At 51.5% G+C, this 23,779-nt stretch overlaps 1 protein-coding gene across 3 annotated transcripts in view; it reads left to right on the forward strand.

Annotated features, from left to right (window-relative positions):
• PLXNB2 (plexin B2) overlaps positions 1 to 23,779 on the forward strand; it is an 89,834-nt gene that overhangs the window by 13,048 nt on the left and 53,007 nt on the right. For 2 of the 3 annotated variants that reach the window (XM_043965424.1, XM_043965425.1), the window contains exon 2: positions 9,816 to 9,963. In XM_043965424.1, the coding sequence (XP_043821359.1) occupies positions 9,929 to 9,963 (35 nt within the window). In that variant the 5' untranslated portion in view covers positions 9,816 to 9,928. Of the gene's footprint in view, positions 1 to 9,815; positions 9,964 to 23,779 lie in introns of those variants that run through there. The other variant, XM_043965426.1, reaches the window with a different exon arrangement.

Consider the following 23,779-nt stretch of genomic DNA (forward strand, 5'->3'; position numbering starts at 1 on the left):
GGTGGTGGCCGAGGCAATGTGTGTGTGTTGGGGGGGGGGGAATGATAAAGGTGTCTTCTAGATGACAGAAAACAAAGTGGAGCACTGGCACAAAGAAGCTCGTCTTGTAGGAAGCTCAGAAGGAGATTCACTTTGGGCTGCCTCGGTTTACCCCTTTCTAAAGTGAGACTGATCAGACAAGGTGGTCCCTAAGAGCCTTCCCCGCTCTGGATTCTGAGAGCAGGAAGGACTCAGGGGTTGGGGGGGTGGCGGGGACCTGGGAAAGGAGGCCACCAGAGGTTTCCTCCAGATGCTGGGGTGATGGTCACAGTGTTTGACTTTCATGGGAAAAAAAACATTTGAGTCAGCAGCTTCCGGCAGAGCCTGGGGACAGGCAGACTTCTGGATCTTTGCCCCTGGGGACAAATCTTCTGCCCGCCCCTCTTCATCTCTGCCTGTGACTCCCTCCCTGCCCTTCCCCCCCACGTTATTGCCTGTCCCTTCTGGCCTCAGATCACAGGACAAAATCCCCCACCCCCACCCCAGGAAAAGGCCTGGAGTAGGGTGACCAGCCTGGGCAGGTCCCAGAGAGCTCTCCCTGCCACCTCATGTCCAAGTTTCCTTTCTTCCCGGGCTCCATCTCTGTTTCTTCTTCCTGCCCCCCCCCCCAATCATTGAGCTTCTTCCCCATCTTTCCATTCAGTCAGCACTGAGCAGAGGCCTTTGGGTCAGAGGAAGATGGGGAAGCCAGAGATATGGGATGGCAGTGGGGTTGGGGGGGAAGACTCCTGGACTTGGAATCCAAAGTTTTGAGTTCCAATCTTGTCTCTTCCGCTTGGTATCTAGGGGAGGGAGCTTGGGGGAACCCCTTTGGGAGCCTTAATTTCCTTATTTGTAAGATGATGGGTGAGACTCTAAGGGTGCTCTGAATCCTATGACTAACTCCCAGACTGTGAATGAGAAGCATTTTGTGGGGATCTGCCCCCGTGCCCCTCCTGCTCCGGGTGTCTCTTCCATCTCTTCCACCTGGGGATCCTGCTCTTGCTGTTACAGCCACTTCACTACCCAAGAGAATCATGTGGAGCTTCTCCACCCCCTCCCCTACCCCCCCCATCCCCTGAGAGAACCTCAGTTAATGAACAAGTCAACAAGTGTAGACCAGCTAGATGGGAGGGGCACATTTGGAGTTATGGGGGGAGGTCAGGCTCCTTTTCTGAAGCAGATTCTCTATTTGGCTTGGCAGGTGCCCACACTCTGAGGGTGGGTCTGTCCTGTGCCCTGGGGGCCTGGTCTGGGGAGGGTCTAACACTCGATGGGACTGCCATGGGGGGACCTGTCCACAGCCCAGGACAGGGTGCAGCCCTGAGGTGGGGTGCGGGCAGGAGCACAGCTGCTGCCCAACCTGCCTGTGTGCCTTGCCCCTGAGGAAGCTGGTCTCACAAAAGCCCATTGACCAGACTTGGGATTGGGGGCCACAGGGAGGGACAGGGGGAGGGCCTGGGGTCACAGAGGGAGGCATCCTGCCTAGACCCTCCCAGGCGGGCTTGGGATGCTCTGTACCCTCACCCCTCACCCCTTACCTCTCAAGTTGTGTGGAGCTGGGCCTGGGCCTGGCAGGCCTTTGGGGAAGGAGAGTCAGGCCCTTGCTGAGGGCCAGAGCTGGCGACCTGCCCAACCATGATGGAGGTTCTGCTGGCAGCTGGGGTGGGGGTGGGGGGTGGGGGGCGTGGGAACAAAGCCTCCCGAGCAGGCCTGGCTCCCATGCTCACTGGGGCCTTAGGAGCTGGGCTGGCCGGAGCCCTGGGCCCCTCATGGGCTGCCTGCAGAGAACTCGGGCTGTGAGGATGGATGCCAAGGGAGCTGGGGGGAGAGGGAAGAGGGAATGGGGGACTTGGAAATGGCAGCTGGGAACCAGAGGGGGGGCTGCGTGTGCTCGCATGAGCACGTGAGCAGGTGCTTCCCCCAACCCCCTCCGTATGCACATGTGCGTGAGCGTCCTGCTGGGTCGTGTCTGAGCAGGAGCCTCCTTAGGCCCCGGCCGGCTCTCATCCTCCATCTTTCATAGGACCACTTGCAGAGCCTCAGACAGAATGTCCCAGTACTTGTCCGTGGGGGGCTCAAGGCGAGCTGGGTTCCTCACTGCAGGCCGGCAGCCCTCTGCTGCCTTCCCTTTCCAGGGTTCACATCTTCACCCTATTCTGTAGCACAGACCCAGTTAGTAATAAAAGTTCTGGTTAAGACAATCCTGGGGCTGTGGAGATACATCCCGCCCCCCACCAGGAACTCCCAGGGAGTCTCCTCCAAGGAGGAGAAGCTTCTAGATGAGTTCAATCCCATCTGCCTCCTATTTTACAGATGGGGAAACCAAGCCACAGGTTGGGGAAGGGACAGGACCTCAGTCCCTGGGTGTGAGTCAGTGGTCCCACTCCTTGCCTGGTCCCACTTGTCACCATCAGTTGCCATGGGCTTGGGGTTTGAAAAAAGGACTTTGGGGGAGGTGAGGACTGAATGTCTCCTAAATGAAGAGTCAAGTGGGAGCGAGACTAACTTGGAGCATCGATGGCAGACTTTCAGGCATGGTGGGGGGTGGCAGGGGGTAGAAGCCCCGATCCTTTTCCGGCCTCCCCCCATACCAAAGCCTGGCGGTGCTGGTCTCTCCTCGGGACTTAAGGACACAGGGTTTAAGCTGGAAGGGACATTGGAGACCATCCAGTCCCAGGCCCCAGCTTGGCACGGTGCCTGGCACACGGGCCCCTAGTGATTGTTGATTGAGTGATAGATGAGGAAGGTCACTCCCAACCAGGCTTCTCGGGTCTTCTCCTGCACTGTCTCCTGGCCTCAGGCCCGGCCTGTCCTCCACCTAGTTTCTTGCTTGGAGGTACCAGAGAGTGGAGAGTCCATTCCAGCGAGCCCCGGGCCAGTATTCCCCAAGCCCTGTTCAGGAGACAGGCCGGGCCCAGCGGCTGGTCACCCTGGGGAGGCAGCCTGGTGGCATTCTGCTTGCAGAGGAGAGGCGATGACGCTGCTTGATAAACAGCCTGTGAGTGTGTCCTGTGTCTGCTGGGTCCCTGGGGACAGGCCTGCTGGTGGCTCAGCCTGGAGCCAGCTCCAAGATGTTGGAAAGAAGGCCCTGGGCCTTCGGGCCCTGCCTGTCTTGTCACAGAGGGGCTGGAGCACTGGGGAAGTACCCGGTGACTCTTACAGGAGTGTCACCACGTGGGTTATGTCCACGCAAGGGGAGATGGCAGAAGCGGTGCTGGCGGGCCTGAGGGGTGACTCAGGGACTCCCTGTCAGTGGTGGCCGGCATCTGGGAGCAGCCGAGCAACAAGTAATTAGGAACATACTCCTAGGGACTCAGGCCCTGTCCTCAGGGCCCTTCTGTTGGGAAGGCTTTGGGCTGGGGAGGGGAACGGAAGCTGGGCTTGAAGCATGGGTCTGTGTGGAGTGGAGGCACGGGACGGGCGGGCAGCAGAATGCAGAATTGGGACCAAGGCTTGGCTTTGGAGGGGGGCACCTCTGGGACCTGGCCAGACTCGGAGGCCACATCTGTGCTTTGCTGTGGTGAGCCGAGCATTTTACTGAGTCCTCTTGGCGAGATTACAGGGAGGGACGCGGTCAGCCCATCCTCCAGCCTGTCGGAGTGGAGGAGGAGGATCCCACCAAGCCCTGAGCCTGACTCAGCTCTCTGGGCCTTGAGGCCGCCCCTCTTCTGTGTTTGGAATCCTAGCAAGCTTCCGGTCTGGAAGTGGAGGATTTCAGTATGGGCAGGGGGCATGGAGGCCGGCCCTGACTGAGGGACTCGGTGCAGTGTGACCTGTGGGGTGGATCATTCTTGTACAACACCTGGGCTTTGAGGCCACCAAGGCTTCTGGCTCATATGAAACTGGAGGTGGGCGTGGAGTTAAGGAGCCTGAAGAAGGGGATGAATCTAAGGGATGAGGGGCCTAACCACCTCTCCCTGGTCCCCACTGTTTGCCATTTATGGCTCTCCCAACCTTTGGGTATCAGATGCCCATGGGCACCTTCTGTGTTAGGTTTAATGTTGGAATCCTTCATTCTCAAACATCAACCTCTTGGGGGTCCCTGGAGCCCAGGCTAAGAACGGCTGGCCTGTAGTTCCCAGAAAGACTATGGGGGTTTGGATGACAGCTCACCTTGGGGAGGAAGCATCCTGGTGCCCCCCCACACCTGGGCTCCATTCTATCTAGGCAGTTGTCCCTTCCTGGCAGGGCCAGGGCACTGGCCAAGAAGGGCCCCCTGCTGGTAATATTTAATCTGGTTAGGAAAGCGGCCCTCAGGTGCCTTCGGGAACAGCATTGAGGGAGGCAGGAAGAGGGCAGGTGGCCAGGGCAGGGCCTCCCATCACTGGCTCCTCATGCTCCTGCCCCGCCCCCCCTTTTCCTTCCCTCGCCAACTTCTAATTATTTATGAAGACTAGCTGGACATTAAAGCAGGCCCCTAAGCTTGGTGCTTAGAAGCACTTGATTACTACTTGAATGTGGAAGATACACACACTTCAGTCCGTGTCCTTGTTTGACAAACTAGGAGGCGGCTCGGGCCCCAGATGGGCTTGTCCCAGGTCACATGGCCAGGCCAGAGAAGGGCAAGGCCGGCCTGCCCACTGGTCTGGGGCCTTTCCCTGCTTTGCTTAGCCTCAGAAGCACCCTGGTCACAGGAAGGTGTCTTCCCATTTGAGCTGCCTCAGCTTCTCACCCTGTAAAAATGGGGACCCTAGGTTGTTCCAAGGACCCAGGGAGCTCATGGGCGAACAGCTGGGAAGCTCTGTTTTACAGTCCGCAATTATTGATCTTTTCTTGTTCCCACCTTTGCCTAGAGCAGGCTGACATGGGGACCTTGAACACTGCATCCAGGCTCAGGGGTCAGGCCCCTCAGGTTCCCGAGGGCATCTGTGTAGAGGGGGTGCAGGGGGCCCTCCCTCTGCTCTGCTCCGCACTCCCCGCCCAGGTTTCTTTGGGCTTAGTTAGGGCCAGCGTTCCTGGGGTGGTTGAACTGTCTCGGGGCTGTCCCAGAATTCCTGTGGCCAGGCCTGAACACACACAAGAAGCCAAAGGACGTTGGTTTCCAGAATGGGTGGAATTTTGGCTCTCGGTTTTTCTCTGTTATAAACAGGGATTGATTGGGGGAGCACTGGGTGCAGCATGGCTCAGCGGTCACAATTTCCTGTTTACAGGCCTGGGATCTGAGGATTTTTGTTGGTTTATAAGAAAGAAGTTGGATCTGTGTGGGATGGACAGAGCCTTCCCCCAGCATCCGACCAAAGTGATTTCTGCGCCCCTTTTCCTGAGCGTGACTTTACTGACCTGTACACCCAGATATTCCAGCAGAATTCCCCTGCAGGCACTAGGGGTGCCCCATTCTCCAATCTCGCTCCAATCTGCGGTGAAATATCTCACGGCAAGTCGGGGGCTACTTACTTGGAAGGCCAGAGATAGCGGGATCCTTTCCTGCCCTCCCCAGGCCAAGGTTGGGGGTCCCAAGCCACCCCGCCCTGGATGCACCGAGGCAGGCCTGCTACATCATCCCCCAAACCCCACAGAGCGAGCCCAGCCCCTGAGCCTGAGACTGTTGCCTCTGCTTGTTGTAAACCTCGCACCTCTGCCCTGCTCTGCGGACAGAATTCTGTCCATGTCCCATTCCAAGGGTTCCCCAAGGTCCCCCTCTATCTCATGGACCTCCCTTCTTCACTTCCGCAGGGTGTCCATCCTTTGGCCGGGCAGGGGCCTGTGTGGGAGGGGGGCTGCTGTCCTGTTGGGTTCGAATCCTGACTTTTTCACTCACCAGCTGGGGACCTCCCCCTCCTAGGGCCTCGGTGTCCTTGATTGTAAAATGAGAAGGACCAGACTCTATGTTGTCCCTCCCCACCCCCACCCAGGGCTCCTGAGCTCTGCTGCTGGGTTGGTTCTGGGTGTCAGTTTGTTTGCTGATCCGGGTGACTGAAGTTTCCGGTAGACTCTCTGGCAGGGACATTGGCAGACTTTGCCCCCTCTGCCCCGAAGAGCTAGAGAGGACATTAGGAGCTCTTCTCCAGGCTCTCTCTCTAATGAGTCTGAGCCTCCAGGCCCAGGAGACTTTCCCCTCACTGACTGGCACCCCTCCCTTTCCCCAGTTTATCTGACTTGCTAGTTCTAGAAGTTAAGGGAGCTGGTTCTGGTTCAGGCCAATCCCAAATCTCCCTGAGGGCAGGCCTGCAGGGGTCAGGCCTTCCCAAGCCTGGAGAGAGGTCTACTTTAATCCAATTGACAGAATTTGAATTAAGCTCCTACTCCTTGCCTTGCCTTGGGGGCAGCTACACGCCCCCCCCCTTCACCCCGGAAATCACTGAACCCCTATTTGCCTCTGTAGCTCGTCTGTAAAATGGGACACGCCCAAGAAGGAAATGGCAGGCCAAAGTCCGCAGAGTCACCTAGAGTCACACACCACTGAACAAGGACAGAACAACCACCTCACTAGGCCCTCTGGGTGGCATAGGAGCAGGACACTTCAGTCAGGTAGAGAAGGGAGAAAACGTGTCTGGGGCAGCTCCTTAGCTGAGTCATTTCTGGAAGAACAACGAAAAAGAAGTGGGGAGAGCCCGAAGAAGGAGCTTTTGCGCTCTTGGCCTGGACCATGGTGCCTCAGAAAGGCTGTTACTTGGGAAGTAGATGTTGAGCACTGAGCACTGGGCCTAGAGATGATAAATGCCTAACGAATCTTTAATTGAATTAGTTTTGTGAACGTATGGTAAGGATGGGATATAAGGGGAAAAGGGGTTGGGATGGATAGAATCCATTCAGTGCTTATGAGTATGCTGCTAGAATGAATGAATGCCCATTTCAAAGTCCATATAGTTTGATGTTCACAACACATATGTGAGGTAGAGAGATGCAGGTCAGACTCCCAGAGATGGGTAGGTAGGTTGGCTTCTCTTGGAAGATTCCCAGAAGGTAAAATTGAGTTCAGGAGCCAGTAAAGTGCAGTGGTGTTGGCAGATTGACCTTAGGGTCGTCATCTATTTCTTTTTTTTTTTTTTCTTTTTCTTTTTTTTTTTTTACGGGGCAATGGGGTTAAGTGACTTGCCCAGGGTCACACAGCTAGTAAGTGTCAAGTGTCTGAGGCCGGATTTGAACTCAGGAACTCCTGAATCCAGGGCCGGTGCTTTATCCACTGCGCCACCTAGCCGCCCCCCCATCTATTTCTTTTAAAAGAAAAAATATTATCCAGAAATAATAACCTCAATTATTTTCTTGAAAAATGCTTTAAAGTCTTTACTGTTGCTAACTGTGTGGGATTTCTAAGGTAGATCAGTGTTATTTCAGGAATGAATGTGAAGGCAGAGGTCTATAAAGAATGTTTTAGTCTGAAAAAAAAGAATGAATGAATGAATGAATGAATTTCTGGCATTGAACTGTTCCCTGGGGTGCTACACACCTGTGCCCCATTAGCTTGGGGCAGGGGGGATGGGCAGAGAGATTATTGGCCTTCTAGAAGGAGGAGAGAAGACCCAGCCCTGGATTCACCTCCTGGTTCACTCTCTGACTTGGCCAGGACCCAGCCATTCTTCCCCATCTGTAAAATGAGGAGAGAAGTCACTGTCTGAGCTCAACCTTGGGGCTGCAGTGACTTGCCTGAGGCACTCTGAATGTTCCAAAGGCGTCTCTCTGGTGGCCTCAGGTGATCTTTGGTTGTGAGGAATGGGGGTAGAGCAGCTCCGGCACACCTGTGGCTATGCTCGGCACACCTGTGGCTATGCTCGGGCAGGGGGCAGTCTGTGAGAGGACACACAGCCCTCACCCGGGACCTCAGAGATGGACCTCATCAAGCCCTCGAGCCTGACTCTGCGTGTGGCCTTGGGACCCCAGGTCTCTCCCTATAAGTTGGCCAGTTAGTGCCTTCCACACTCTATACCTCCCAGGCTGGTCAGGGAAGTCAAGGCTTGGTCGCCCTTGGCCCTAGAGAACAGAGGGGATGGTGGGGCCGGGAGGGCCTGTATTAGCTGGCTCCTGGCCCTGCCTCCCTCCCTCTGTCCCTCCACAGCGCTTGGGGGTTTCCAAAGTAATGCAACCTCAGCTGGTGGCTGGTCGAGAAACAGGAGGAAGAACCAGGAACATGCATTTAAAAGTAAATACTGGGCTGCTGCTCTCTGTGTCAACACGGCCAGAGGCAGATAGGGGCCAGACCCGGCCCTGGGCCTGTTTTCCCAGATTCTTCTGGTGGCTCAGAGAGGGCTGGGGGCAGGTTCTTTTCTCTGATCCTGGCCCAGGGCCCTGCCCCGGAAATGGGGGTTCTAGCTAGTCCTGGCTTTGCCCTGGCTGGCTGGCTGGCTTTAGACAGGTGGCTTCCCCTCTCTGGGTGCAGTGCCTCCTCTGAGGAGGTGGGAGAGCAGGGGATGTAATCAGGAAACAGCAGGGGAGGCTGGGACAGTCCCTGCAGCTCAAATGGTATCCAGATGCCTTCCTCTGGTTAGGACTGCTGGGAAGTTAGGAGGATAGATGGGACGCTTCTGGGGGTCTGAGGGAGAAAGGGAGTTGTTGGCCTGGTAAGGTCTTTTTGCTGTCAGTTTTCTAGAAATTTGGGGTGCCAGAGCGTGGTGAAGTGTATTTGGAGGCAGAGAGCTGGCTCCACATGTTGGCTCTGCCGTGTACAGTGTGACCTTGGACAGATCACTTAACCTTTCTGCCTCAGTTTCCCCACATGCAGAATCAGGTCCCTTTAGCTCTAGTCTGTGATCCCAGTGTGTTCAATCTGGGTCTTGGTTTCCTCCCGTGTAAAATGAAGGGGTTGAATGCAGCTTGTCAAACCCCTTCCAGTTTCAAACCTCTCAGCCTATAATTAGGGCTGGAGAGGGTTGTGGCTCAGCTTGGCCCTGACCCCAAAGGGACAGGCCTATCCTCAGACCTCAAGCTTCCGTGGCCTCTCCTGTGGCTGGACCAGGGAGTGAGGGGAAAAGATGGAAGGAGGCACAGGGTTGGCACTGAGGCTGAACTCGTGGGGAACCCCTTTGGAGGCCAGAGATATTGCCTGGAGGTAAGGAAGGGCTGGACTCTCCCCTTCCTCTGAAGCTGGAATGGGCAGATTCGGGCCGTGGGCCCGGGGTTCAGACACTGCAGCTGCCCCTCCCTGGCCTCCACAAAAGAGAGAAGCTATTTTTAATTTGAAGACTGAGCACAAAGCTCTCCCCCCCCCCCCCACCCCCGTCTCCGTCTCCCCATTAGTTGGCCTGGTGCGGAGAGGAGATGGCCTCCTTTCATCTCCTTCCTACCACCCCCACACCACCACAGCCTGCCCTGTCCCCTTGGTGATTATTTCTCTTCCTCCCAAAGACCATGGGGAGTGGGGGCGGTGAGGGAGGGCAGCGTGGAGACAAGAAGCTTGGGGCTTTCAGGGTTCAATTTCTGGGCATCTCATGAGGGTGCACAGTGGAGGGAGGGGGGCAGGCTATCTTCCCTTTGCTCCTTTTAGAAGACCAGACTGTTGGGGTGAGAGAAGCCCTCCTGGCTTCTGTCCTTGGCTCTTCCCCTGATACCTTGGTCACTCACTGTCCTCCAACAAAGTCTCTTCCACCAGTGTTGCCATTCATTTGTTTCAGTCATGTCCCACTCTTGGTTATCCCATCTGGGGTTTTCTTGGCAAAGATACTGGAGTGTTTGCCCTTTCCTTCTCCAGCTCATTTTACAGATGAAGAAATTGAGGCAAACAGGGTGAGGTGACTTGCCCAGGGTCACACAGCTAGAAAGTGTCTGAGGCCAGATGTGAACAGGGCCCCAGTCCCAGGTCATGGAGTGCTAGGAGGTTTTCAGCACCTGATTGTTTTTCTCTCTTCCCCATGCATGCACAGGAGGCCAGAGCTGACCAGCAGAACTTGAAGCCAGACACCCATTCCTGGAAAGAACCCATCTTCAGGGGCTTGGAGGCCCCCAGCCCCCAGCCCTGCCCTTGAAGAGACAGTACATGCTCCTGGAAAGCCCACTGAGGACTTCTCCTGGGTAAGTCCTGATTCTGGGGCCCCTGAGGGTTCTCAGCTGCCTTGGGGGTGGGCTCCGAACTGGCCGGCTCCCTCTGTGGGAGGCTGGGGTACAAATTCCTGCCTAATACACATACAGGTATACCTGTCCTCGCCTGGTGCTTGTCTAATTGATGGTTGTTGCTTTCCTCGAGGATTCTTTGAAAGCCACGAGCAAAGATTGGTAGTCGTGTGGGTCTACTTTTTTCCAGCAAATCACAGCCTCCCAAACCATTAGCCTTGGGAACAAAAGAGCAAGTGTGAGCCCTGTTGCCCAGAAGCCGATTTTTCAAGTGAACCGCTTTGCCCTTTCCTGTTCTGGGGAAAGCTCCTGAGGAGCACTGGGTGCTGACCTGGGCTCTCTGAGGAGCCAACAGTCAGTGGTCTTCTAACATTTCTGATAAAACACTTCCTTGTCCCAGCTCCTGGGCAAATACACATGAATATAAGTAGAAATGAAGAAAGCCCCTGCCCTCAAAGGGCTTCCCCTCTAAAGATGGGAGAGAAAGTACAGCTGGTGGGAAAGGAAGGAAGGAAGGAAGGCCTCAGCTGGAGGTGATTGGGCAGATTGGCCTCCAGGACCCTGCTCCCCACTCCTCTCCATCTCCCTGTCTTCTCATCGATCCTTTCTATCCGGATCAGAACCGGGAAGTTCTTCTTGGTGTCTTAACTTCAGGTTATCCATGCAGACACACTGTGATCAGGGCTGGGCCTTAGGAAGATGCCTTTGGCAGCTGAATTGGGGAGGGTCTGGAGGCAGGTTAGAAGGCAATTATAGTGGTCCAGGCAAGAGGTGAGGAGAGCCTGAGCTCAGGTGGCGGCCAAAGGTGAGAGGTGCCAGATTTCTGGGGGATGGGCTGAGGTCCAGGATCCAGATTCTGACATCTCAGGACCCCGTGAGATCTTTGCCTTCGTCTTGTCCTTATTTGGGGCTTGAGGATGGGAATGGGCATGTGGCCTGGGCTAGAGGTACCTATCTCTAAAATGGACTGTTTCCCTCTGTAAAGTTTAACAGTCTCTGTCCTGAAAGGGAGCTTGTTTCCTGAAGGAGGTAGCTTCTCCATCTGCTTGGGCTCTTTCCTACAAGTTGGCCTGCTCCCATTTGCAGCCTGGGTACTTCTGGTAGTAGGGGTTCTATGGAAGGGGAGTATTGGTTCCTACTTGCATGAGTCTGGGAGTTATGGGTTGAGGGGGACCCTTTCCTTCCAGGGTGGGGGGGACTATGGATGGCTGTGTTGAAAGGCTGGAAGTGCTCCAAGCAGCAACTTCCTTGTGGCCGTGAGAAGGGGATGTGGGATATGGTACAGAATCAGAGAGGCAGCTCTTCAGTGTAAGAGGGCTTCTTGGAGGCAGGGGGATGGACAGGATGACCTCACAAGATTCCTTTCCCAGAGGACTCAGGAGCCCCCCATCACTCTCCATTTGGGGAAAATTCAGGGGGGAGGGGGAGACGAACCTGGGCTCCCTCCATTCAGTGTGATTTGTTTGGTTGTGAGAGAGAAAGCAAGAGCAATCGAGTGAGCGAGAGAGAGAGAGAGAGAGAGAGAGAGAGAGAGAGCACTCATATATCCGTGTGAGACACTTTGGAGAGCTAGTGTGCATCTCCTGCACGCGCTCGAGCGAGTGCGCACACACACACACACAAAGTGTGACAGACAGTTGGCGGAGAGCAAGCGAAGGCAGCGGGTGTTAATTGCGGTGTAGAAGCCTGTGATTAGCCGGGAGGAGGCGGGGAGTCTACCCTGATGCCCATGATAGCTTAAGGACCAGTTTGGGGGTGACCATTGACTCTCTGACAGGCTGATGAGCAGATTACAGGCCTCTCTTCCTCTCTGGGAAGAGGCTCCTGGGTGCACATGGCTGTCTCCCCTCCCCTCCCTGGGGCCGGGGAGGCGGGGGAGGCTAGGTGGCTGGGGAAGCAGGCTCCTTGCCCTGGCAGGAATCGCCATCCCCAGTCCCTAATCTCCCCTCCCTCTCAAGTTCTGGGCCTGTCATATGAGCCGGACGTGCATGTGGCAGGCTGAGCACGGACTGGGTAGAAGGCATGCTTTATGTGAAGAATAGGGGAGTGGAATATAGGAGGAGGAGCAACTCAGAGGCAGGAATGAGGGGTCCAGGAATCCCAGCCCCTTCCCCCCAACTTGGGTCGGGATGATGAGCTGAGAGAAGAAAACACGATGGAGCCATTGGTGGAATGGGGCACGAGCCCCCAACGTCAGCCTTCTGGGCTGCCGTGACCTTGTGGCTTGTATGCTGGGCCCCGCCTCGGGAAGGACACCCTCTCTGCATCTCTTTGGCTCCATGTGTCCCTGCTGTGTCTTTCTCTAGAGGACAAGGTCAAGCACACAGTTGGCCTTTGATAAATGCTCCATCAGATGCTCTGCCCAGAGCCTTTCCTAATTGTTAGCAGTTTCCCTCAGCCACCAGCTAAGGATGCGCCTCTGGAAGGGGCTTCTCTCCTCCTGTTTCCCTGAGTCTCCTGCTGGGGCCACTCTAGAGCATAAGGCAGAGTGCTGTTCCCTGGCAGGCTCTGCCCTGGGGTGCTCCCAGGCTAAAGGCCGCTGAGCTTCATGCCCAGGGAGGAGTCAGGACTGGGCCAGAGAGGGAAGGGGGCTCTCATTGATCCTGTTGAGTGTCAGTGGGCTGGAGCAGTGGGAGAAGGCTCCGAGCAGTGGGAGAAGGCTCCTAGCAGGGGAAGGAACTAAGCTGGGCCTTGAAGAATGGATAGGCAGCTCCTGGGAGAGGTTCTTGTGCTGTTCCAAAGGCCGATGGGTCTGGATCTCAGTCTGGGTCCCCTCCCAACCCTGCTATGTCTCCTTCTTGCTCTGGGTCCTGACTCATGACTTCTGCTTTGTAGCTCAGGGCTCGCTAGCCCGCTGGTCCCTGTGGGGCCTGCGGTGGGTGGGTGATGACACAGGGTGCCTCAAAACTGGTGGCCGTGCCCTGGAGACCTAGCAAGGGAAGTGGGGACTTGTGTCGGGATGGGCTAAGAGGCAACAAATGAGTCACAGGGGGAAGAGCGATTTCCCCTCTGGGGCCTCAGTGGGGAAGCTCCCGATTTGGGGTCAGGGGGCCTGGAATCACTACTCTGCAGGCTTCAGAGCCGCTCCCTACCCACTGAGTGTCCTTCCCAAGACCAAGCTGCTTTCCCTCTCTGCACCTCAGTTTCCTCATCTGTAAACTCCTCATTGGGAAATCCCATCATCTTTGCAAGATCCAGTCGGTCTTGTTGCTACTCACACTTTTTCAGGACCCTCCTGCCCCTCTGACTGAAGGGGAGAGCCTTAAACTCCTCCATCAAAGGCAAGGGCACAGGATGGGCACCTGCCCATTTCCCACCAGCTGCACTCATTTTGGAACTCTTTGGATTCTCCACCCTGCCCCTGCATCAGCTACCTCCCCCTGGGGCCTCTCCCTCCCTTTTCATCTCTCCTTTGTGTTTTGTCTCCTCCTTAGACTTTAAGCTTCTTGAGGACAGGAGTTGTTTTCGTGTTTGTATCATCAGCACTTAGCACAGTGCCTGGCCCACAGTAAGAACTCAACAGATGTTTATTGGTTATTGACTTAAGGTCCTCCCTGGCTCTAGATCTGTGATGGGGAAATTCCGTTAGTGCCACTTATTGGCCGTAGGGCCTCCAGCCAACCCCCTGCTTCCTCTAGGGCTTGTGTCTGTTCATCTATAAAAGTCAATGATCAGTGTTGCCTCTCGTGCATATACTTTATGCGTGACACCAGGGAGGGCCCGGTAAAGGGTGGAGGTCAACCCAGCCGCCTTCTTCCAGAGCACCTCAGGGCCTGCTTACCTTGCCCTGATGCCCAGTCAGTGAGGATGCTTAGAGAGGGGAAGGGACATGGAGAACATGAGGGTGCCCATGCAGCCTGCCCCGGCTGCTGCTCTGGCATTTGGAAACCTTATCCTGATCTCACCCATGGGGGCTGTCCCATGCCTCCCTCCTTGTCCTGTAAGGCTCTTATCCAGAAGTGAGAAGGGGATTCTCTCAGGTCCCTGATATAGCTTAGAGATTCTGTAGAGTCTCCTGGAGGGCAGGGGCTATCTTCTGGTTTTGTATTTCCAGTGCCTAGTGTGGTATCTGTCACATAGTAGGACTTCACTATTTCCTAAAGGCTGCCCCAGCCACTCTGCCTCTCCTGTCTGATGCTGGCCCCAGCTCGTTGTTCATATTCAATGTCTGTCCAAGATGTATGGAATGAAGGACCACCTAACCACATCTCCTAGTCTGGATGCCAGGCTGTTCTTATCCACTTGGTTTCTTCTGTGTGAATGGTTAGGCTGAATTCTTGTTAACATAGGGCCTCCTCAATTGGTGCTGGAATTTTTGTTGTAGGACTTGAGGCAACCAGCATGAGGTCATCCACAAATGGGAGCACATGGAGAAGCTCACTTTCCTTTGGGAAGCCTTCTTGGATTTTTGCTCCTCTCTGGACAGCCTGTATTCTTCAATATGATTGAAAAACTATTTCAGGACCAGGGTTCCTGGTGAGCATCTATATCTGCAACTGTGTTACCAGGGAGAAAATAGGCTTTCCCCAGCTGTGGTCAGCAGGCAGTCTATATAGAGAGATTTCCTGTGTAGCAGGAAGGAAGGAAACAAGCATTTATTTATTAAACACCTACTGTGTGCCAGGCACTTTAAGTACTTTACAGATATTTCATTTGATCCAGGACTGGATCTTGGAAGCCAGTCCCCTCTAGCCCATGTGCCCTGAGGGAGACACTGATCTGGGACAGAGGGGATGGGGAAGGAGGAAGCCATGGGAAGCCAAACCAAGCTCTCCAGCGAGAGCCATTCTTCTTGGTGATGAAACATTACATAGGCCCGAAGGGTGGCAGAGCAGACAGGTCAGGCCAAAGTGTCACATCTGGAGAAAGCGTGGGTCCCAGTGGGCTACTGGCTAATCCTGAAAGACGGTGGCTGTGGAGCAGCCCAGATGGGCACTAAGCCTGGCTCTTGGCATTCTCCAGGGAGAGCCAGGCCAGTGGCCAGTGTCTCTGGGCTCGTGCCAGGCCAGTGGCCAGTGTCGCTGGGCTGGGTTGGGGGTGACCGAGCCTGTGATGGGGCATCCACCCCAGGCCATGGGCTGTGTGCAAGGTGACCTCTGCAGCTGTGTCTGTGTGCCCTGTCTCTCTCGCTGGCGTCGGCAGAAGGAACTAACAAGGCCCCAGGGAGGCTGGGGCGAGACTTCCAGTCAGCAGGTTGTGTTGGGGTAGGGAAGGCTGGGCTTGGGGGACACGCTAATGAGGACTGAAGGGGGAACTTCTCTCCCCTTCCTTCTTCCTAGGCCAGACCCTGCCCCCACTCACCTGGACTCACATACTGTGCTGCTAATGAGTCTCCCAGCCTCTCTCCAGTCCCCACACCAGCCCGTCCTTAAGTATTTTGCTGGACCTTGCCCCCATGCAGCTCACTGCTTCACCACCCCTCCCCCACCTTCCCTGTGGTTCTCATCAGTCCATCAAGCCATAGGCATATATTAAGCACCTACTATGTGCTGGGCACCATGATAGGAGACATGAACACAATTAGAACATCTAGCCTTGGTAGAACATTTTAAGGTTTGCAGAGCACTTTGCAAATAACATCTCATTAGCTCTCTACAACTCTGGAAGATGCTCTTGTTATCCTCATTTCACAGCCAGTAAGTCTTTGAGGCAGAATTTGAACTCGGGTCTTCCTGACTCCAAATCCAGGATTCTGTGAAGCAGTCCCTGCCCTGAAAGGAATTTACATTCTAGTGGGGAAGACGTGTGTGTGTGTGTGTGTGTGTGTGTGTGTGTGTGTGTGTGTGTGTGTGTGAGAGAGAGAGAGAGAGAGAGACAGACAGACAGATACACAGATGGACCCATGACAGAAACAACTCCACCCCCACCCTCCTCTACTTGTCTGTTCTTCTGTAAAAGCAGGCGGTGGGGGCAGCTAGGTGGTGCAGTGGATAGAGCAGTGGCCCTGGAGTCAGGAGGACCTGAGTTCAAATCCGTCCTCAGACACTTAACACTTACTAGCTGTGTGACCCTGGGCAAGTCACTTAACCCCAATTACCTTGCCAAAAAAAAGAAAAAGAAAGAAAAAGAAAAGGAAAAAAAAAATCCCAGCAGGCGGGTCCCTTTGGATCTTTCCATCCCTCTATCACCAGCCCAAGGTATTGGAGGCTGCTTTCTATGTTCACCTAGACCCTGGCCCTGCCACACTCCCACACCCAGGATGCCCCCTGCTCTACTGACCCAAATCCCCTGTGGTCCAGGGCCCAAGTCAGGTGCCACCTTCCACCTGAAACCAGCCCGCCAATGCTGCAGTGAGCTTCGCTTCTTCTGATGGGGAGCAGAAAAGGTCTTTTGGAGTGCTGGACTGGGGTGGGGCAGAGTGGGGTGTTCAGTTTAAATTGAATGCTAGACACATCCTCTGCTTTCTTCAGTGGGCTGTGCTCTTGCCCTGAAGACTCTGCTGGGTTGTGGGGTTTTCATGGAAGGGGAAGACAGAGGTGGGTGTTCCTTCTGATTCAGGGGTGATGCTGGCCTGTTCTCCAGCCCACGTTTCTGGCCCTGCTTAGTCACACCTTCTATCTCCAGCATGGTTTAGACTGGGGCTTCTTACATTTTCTCCACTCATGACCCCTTTTTACCCAAGAAATTTTTACATGACCCCGAGTATTTAGGTATATAAAATAGGTATACATAATCTTTTATTGTTGCCACATTTTTCACAACCTTCCCCCCCCCGCCCCAATACATTTAGTTATGTGACCCCATATGGGGTCAAAACCCACAGTTTAAGGAGCTTTGGTTTAGAGAGACATGGGCTGACCTGGGGTGGGGTGTGTGTACGTGGTGATGGGGGGGGGGCTGGACAAAAATCAGAGAATCACAAAATCTCAAACTCCATAGCAGGAAGGGAACACAGAGCCCAGCCAGCCATGCCATCCCCCTCCTGAGTGAGAATACCTTTTATAACATCCTTGACAAGATACCATCTGGCCTCTGCTTGAAGAAGGGAGACCCCCTGGGCCTTCGGGCCCCATTGCACTTCGGGATGGCTTCACTCTCCACCCAATGGGGCCCTTCAGAATAGTCTAATCCCCCTTGTCCATGAGAGCCCTGCAAATAGCATTCCTCCCTTACTCCCATCTTCCGAAGCTCCTACTCAACACACCTGTCACTGTTGGAGGGGAGGGGCACCATCTGGACCATTGGTGTCAGGGAGAACATTCAGCACTGACGCTTTCACCTGGACATGCATGGGTGGTCAAGGGTTTGGGAGATGGCACAGAATGTCATGGATTTCAAGGGACCTTCACATCTGTCATTGTGGGTAGTAAATAAAATGAGGCTCATTTTAGAGCCCAGAGACAGGCAATGACTCACCTAGACTGGGCTCCCCTTGGCTCCCAGCCCAGGGGGACCATCTCCAGACGTTGTCTGTCTTTCTCTATCAGAATTATGGGGGTCATCTATTCCCTGCACCTAGACCCTGGAAGCCTCCCTCAGCACTGCTTTCCAGGTGCCAGGATCAGCCCTAGGGGGCCCACAGAAAGGAGAAGGGGAATGTTGAATGAGTGAGAGGGAGACATACCTATCAACTAATCCCAGGATATTAGAAGGTGGGGCTGGGGCAGGGGCTTTCTTTGCCTTTGTTATTTTATTTTTTTATTTTTCTTTGCATTTTAAAAAATTTTGAGTTTCTGATTTTCTTCTCTTCACCCTTTGAGAAGGTAAGCAATATGATATCAATTGCATATGTGAAATCATGTAGATCACATTTCCATATTATCCATGTTGCCAAAAATAAAGTGGGGGTTAGCTAGGTGATGCAGTAGACAGAGTGCCAGGCCTAGAATCAGGAATACTTATCTTTGTGAATTGGAATCTGGCCTCAGACATTTACTAACTTGTGTGATCCTAGGCACTTAACCCTGTTTGCCTCAGTTTCCTCATCTGTAAAATCCGATACAACTGAACAACAACAACAACAAAAAGGCAAGAAAAGTAAAGGAAAAAAGTATGCTTCAATGTCACTCAGAAAGTATCTGTTCTCTCTGGAGGTGGATAACATTTTTCATCATGAGTCTTGTGGAATTATCTTGGATCATTTTCTTGATCAGAGTAGTTGTCTTTTACAGCTGATCACCATACAATGTTGCTGTTACTGTGTACAATGTTCTCCTGGTTCTGTTCACTTTACTTTGTATCATTCCACTTAAGTCTTCCCAGGTTTTTCTGAAACCTGCCTGCTCATTGTTTCTTATAGCATAATACTATTCCATCACACTCATATACCACAACTTGTTTAGCCATTTAGATAGGTACCAGGTGATAGGTGTCTCCATAATTTCCAATTCTGCCACCACAGAAAGAACTATCAATATTTTTGTTCGTGTATGTCCTTTCCCTTTTTCTTTTATCTCTTTGGGGTATAGACCTGGTAGTGGTATTGCTGGATCAAAGGGTATACACAGTATTATAACCCTTTGGGCATAGTTCCAAATTGTTCTCCAGAATGACTGGACTCACCAACAATGCATTAGTGTCCCTCCTTTTCTATATCCCCTTCAACATTTGTTATTTTCCTTTTCTGTCATGTTAGCCAATCTGATAGGTGTGAGGTGGTGCCTCAGAGTTGTTTTCATTTGCATTTCTCTAATCAATAGGGATTTAGTACATTTTTTTTCAGGGCGATGGGGGTTAAGTGACTTGCCCAGGGTCACACAGCTAGTAAGTGTCAAGTGTCTGAGGCTGGATTTGAACTCAGGTCCTCCAGAATCCAAGGCCCGTGCTTTATCCACTGTGCCACCTAGCTGCCCCAATTTAGTACATTTTTTATATGACTAAGGATAGCTTTGATTTCTTATTCTGAAAACTGCTTGTTCATGTCCTTTGATCATTTAGTAATTGGGAATTGGCTCATATTTTTCCTAAATTTGACTTAGTTCCCTTAATATATTGGAGAATTGAGGCCTTTATCTGAGAAACTTTCTGTAAAACATTCATTCTTAGTTTCATGCTTTCCTATTTATCTATTTATCTATCTATCTGTCTATCTATTTAGGTAAGGCTATTGGGGTTAAGTGACTTGCCCAGGTCTGAGGCCGGATTTGAACTCAGGTCCCCACGAATCCAGGACCAGTGCTTTATCCACTGCACCACCTAGCTTCCCCTTTCCTATTTTACTTTATTTTTTTGCTTTTGATAAAAGTATTTTTTTCCCAGTTACATGTAAAGATAGTTCTCAACATTTGTTTATACAAGCTTTCCAATTTCAGATTTTTGTCCCTCCCTCCCCCTTCCTGTAGACAACCGGTAATTTGATATAGGTTATATATATACATATATATATAAAATAACATCAAACATATTTCTGTATTAGTCATGTTATAAGAGAAGAATCAGAGCAATGGGGAAAAACCTCAAAATAGAAAAACAACAGCACCAAAAACAAAAGAAATAGTATGGTTCAATCAGCATATATACTCCACGGTTCTTTTTTTTTTTCTGGATTTGGGGATCCCCTTCCATCATGAGTCCCCTGGAACTCTCCTGTACCATTGCATTGGTGAGAAGAATCTAGTCCATCACAGTTGATCAACACATAATGTTGATGATACTGTGTACAATGTTCTTCTGGTTCTGCTCATCTCACTCATCATCAGTTCATGCAAGTCCTTCCAGGTTTCTCTGAACTACTTCTGCTCATTGTTTCTTACAGCACATTTCCTATTTATTTTTGATGCATTGGCTTTGTTTATGTAAAAATTTTTCAATTTCATGTAATCAAAATTATTATGCTCCCCATGATATTCTCCATCCCTTGTTTGGTCATAGATTCTTTCCTTATCCATAGATTTGACAAGTAAACTATTTCTTACTCCCCTAATTTGCTTATAGTATCATCCTTTATGTCTAAATCACGTGCCCCTTTTGATCTTATTTTGGTGTATCCTGTAAGATGTTGGTTTGTGCCTAGTTTCTGCCAAACTACTCTCCAGTTTTCCCAGTAGTTTTTGTCAAATAGCGAGTTCTTGTCCTAAAAGCTTGGGTCTTTGTGTTTTTCAACCCCTAGATTACTATGATCATTTACTATTGTGTATTGTGTATTGTGTACCTAAGGCATTCCGTTGATCTACCTTAGCCATTACCAGATTGTTTTGATAGTTAAACCTTTGTAATGTAGTTTCAGATCTGGTATGGCTAGGCCACCTTTGTTCACATTTTGTTCATTGATTCCCTTAGTATTCTTGACCTTTCATTTTTTCTAAATGAAATTTGTTATTTTTTCTAAGTCTACAAAATAATTATTTTGTGATTTGATTGATATGGCACTGAATAAGTAAATTAATTTAGGTAGAATTGTCATTTTTATTATAGTGGCTTAACCACATGAGCAATTAATTTTTCTCCACTTGTTTAGATCTGTTTTTATTTATGTGAAAAGTGTTTTGTAATTGTGTTCATGTAGTTCCTGGGTTTATCTTGGCAGGTAGTCTCCTAAGTATTTTGTTGTCAGCAATTATTTTAAATGGAATTTCTCTCTCTCATACTGCTCAGTTTTGTTGGTATTACATAGAAATACTGATAATTTATGTGGATTTATCTGCTATCCTGCAACTTTGCTAAAATTGTTCATTGTTTCAACTAGTTTTTTAGTTGATTCTCTAGGATTCTCTAAGTATCCTATCATGTCATCTGCAAGACAATGTTTCCTCATTGTATTCCTTCAGTTTCTTTTTTCTTGTGTTATTGCTATAGCTAGCATTTCTAGTACAATATTGAATAATAGTGATGATTTTCAGGATTTTTACTTGAGTATTTAATTAAAGATTTTTCATTTGTTTATTTTCTCGTTTTAAAAATTACATACCCAATTCATTGATCTGTTCTCTCTCTCTTTCTCTCTCTCTCTCTCTCTCTCTCTCTCTCTCTCTCTCTCACTAATATAAGTATTTAGAGAGATAAATTTTCTCCTAACAATTGCTTTGACTGCATCCCACAAATTTTGGTGTGTCTCATTGATGTTGATATTAAAAAAAAATTTTTTTTTCGGGGCAATGAGGGTTAAGTGACTTGCCCAGGGTCACACAGCTAGTAAGGGTCAAGTGTCTGAGGCCAGATTTGAACTCAGGTCCTCCTGAATACAGGGCTGGTGCTTTATCCACTGCACCACCTAGATGTCCCCGGTATCAATATTTTTTAATAAAATTGTTGATTGTTCTTTGACTCATTCGTTCTTTAGGATCAAATTATTTAGTTTCTATCTATGCTTCCACAGCCCTTTATTGAATGTAATTTTTATTGCATTATGGTCCAGAAATGGTACATTTAATATTTCTGCCTTTTGGTATCTGTGAGGTTTTTATGCTACAATACATGGTCAATTTTTGTGAAGGTGCCATGTATATCTGAGAAAAGGGCATATTCTCTTCTATTCCCATTCATTTTTTTCCAGAGGTCTATCATATCTAACTTTTCTAGAATTCTATTCATTACCTTAACTTTTATCTCATTTATTTTATGGTTAGATTTATCTGAGTTCTGAGAGGGGAAAGTTGAGGTCCCTCACTAGTATAGTTTTACTGTTTCTTCCTATAATTCATTTTACTTTTCCTTTAAGAATTTGGATGCTATGGTGTTTGGTGCATATATGTTTAGTATTTTAGTTTGGTTTGTTTTTGCTTTGGCTTTTCTTGAGATTGTGATTGCTACCCCCTGCCTTTTTTACTTCAGCTGAAGCATAATATATTTTGCTCTAGCCCTTTATTTTTTTATTTTTTGGTGGGGCAACAAGGTTTAAGTGACTTGCCCAAGGTCATATAGCTAGTAGGTATCAAGTGTCTGAGGTCAAATTTGAACTCAGGTCCTCCTGAATCCAGGGCCTGTGCCTTATCCACTGCGCCACCTAGCTGGCCCCCAGCCCCTTATTTTAACTGTGTGTGTATTTCAAATGTGTTTCCTATAAACAAAAAAAAACCATATTGTTGGATTCTGTTTTCTTAACTCTTCTGCTATGCATTTCCATTTTATGGGTGAGTTCATCCCATTTACATTCACAGTTATGATTACTAATTGTTTATTTCCCTCCATTCTATTTTCTTTTGTTTATCTTTCCCCCCCCCTCCCCCCCTCTCTCTCTTTCTTCTGGAGCAGGGGCATGCAAGCTTGAAGGAGGTAGTTGGAGGCTTAGGTACCAGAATGTGATGAGCACATAAAGACCATTGGGTTTGGAGGCAGGCGAGCTGAGTTCAATTTTGACTCTGCTGTTTACTAGCTGTGTGACCCTGGATAAGCACCTTCCCCTCTCTGATTGCTACCAGCTGCTCTCTAAGGTCCTTTCTTGCTCATGTCACACTTGGCCATGAACTGTTTCAGGCAGCTGCTCTGTCTGAGGTAGAAGCTGGGCTTGGACAGCCTGACCTGGTCTGGCATTGCTTGTGTCCTGTGGAGCTGGATGGGAAAGAGGGAGTGTGATATTGTGGGGGCTAGACTAGAAGATGTGGGCCCAAATCCCAGAGACAGAAGGATTCCCACCTGTCCTCAGGGCAGCTAAAAGTGTGAGAGAGTAGAGTGTGTAAGGCCCCAGAGGAATCCTGCCCTGCTTTGAGGGTGGGCATTTCCCCTCACCAACTCCCCCTCTTCTAGATCCCTGCTCCCCACCCTTTCTGAGGCCCACCCATGGGCAGAAGGCAGGCAGCCAGACAATGGGAAGACCCTGGCTCTCCCAGGGGCTCACCCCATCAGGTCCCCCCACGTGCTTGTGCCCCAGCTTAGTGTTACTATCACAGAACCTGTGAGGACACGGGCAATCTGGCCTCCCTGTGCCTTCTGTCACCCAAGTGCTGGGCACGTGGGGGAGGCAGCTCAGCCTTCAGAGCTCAGGCAGAGCAGCAGGAGCCACCGAGGCCATTGCCCTGGTGCCCACCTTCTGCTCCTCCCCGTATCATCTCTGCCTTCTGTGGTCCTGCTCTTTCCAAGGTAAAAGCTGAAATGGTGTGTATACATGTATAGCCACACGCGGGAGAAGGTGTAACCTGCCTCCCCCCAACCCCTACAAAGAGCTCCATCAGCCAAGAGAGAAGGGAGGGGCCCAAGCAGCTGGGCAAGGTCCCTGCCCCTCCTGGGGTCTGATGGTCGGGCCCGGGCTGAGCCAAGGGCTGGGCACCTCACACACTCAGCTGGCTGTTCCAGCTGAGAACAGGGAGGGCCCCCTCCCCAGAAACCTCTGGGGCAGGGAAACCTGTCCATGCGCCTTGACCACGTTCCACTGTCTCCTGCCCACAGCTTGGAGCCCCCACCCGTCCCCTCACACGCCCAGCACCAGCAGGCGTAGGGACCAGAGGCCTGCGGGGAGAGGGGAGGCATCCCAGGGTCGGTACAGGGGAAGCCCCCGGTCACCATCCAGTCTGGCCCCTTCCTTGCCCAGATGAGGACGCTGAGCCCAGGGAGGGGAGGGGGGGGAGCGTGAGGATGGGAGGCCAGCCCCAAGCTCATCCCCATACCTGCTGGAGGAATGGAGTTCTCCTTTCTCCTGGGGATCCCCCGAGTGCTTTGTAGGGATGCTCACTCTCACTGAGGAAGCCCTATTATAATGGCATCTGGCTTAGATTAGCTGGGGGGACAGGGGAACTAAGTAGAGAGAAAGGAGGATGGGGTACAGGTGGGCCAGTCACAAGAGGTTACTTAGAGGAGGGGCAGGGGACAAGGCTTCGGCCTCCCGGAGATCAGAAGCCTCAGCTCTGGCCCCACCCTCAGGGAGCCAGGCACTGACTCACCTGGACTGGGCTCTCCTTGGCGCCGG

The sequence above is a fragment of the Dromiciops gliroides genome, chromosome 5 (assembly GCF_019393635.1).
Source record: "Dromiciops gliroides isolate mDroGli1 chromosome 5, mDroGli1.pri, whole genome shotgun sequence".
Lineage (NCBI taxonomy): Eukaryota > Metazoa > Chordata > Mammalia > Microbiotheria > Microbiotheriidae > Dromiciops > Dromiciops gliroides.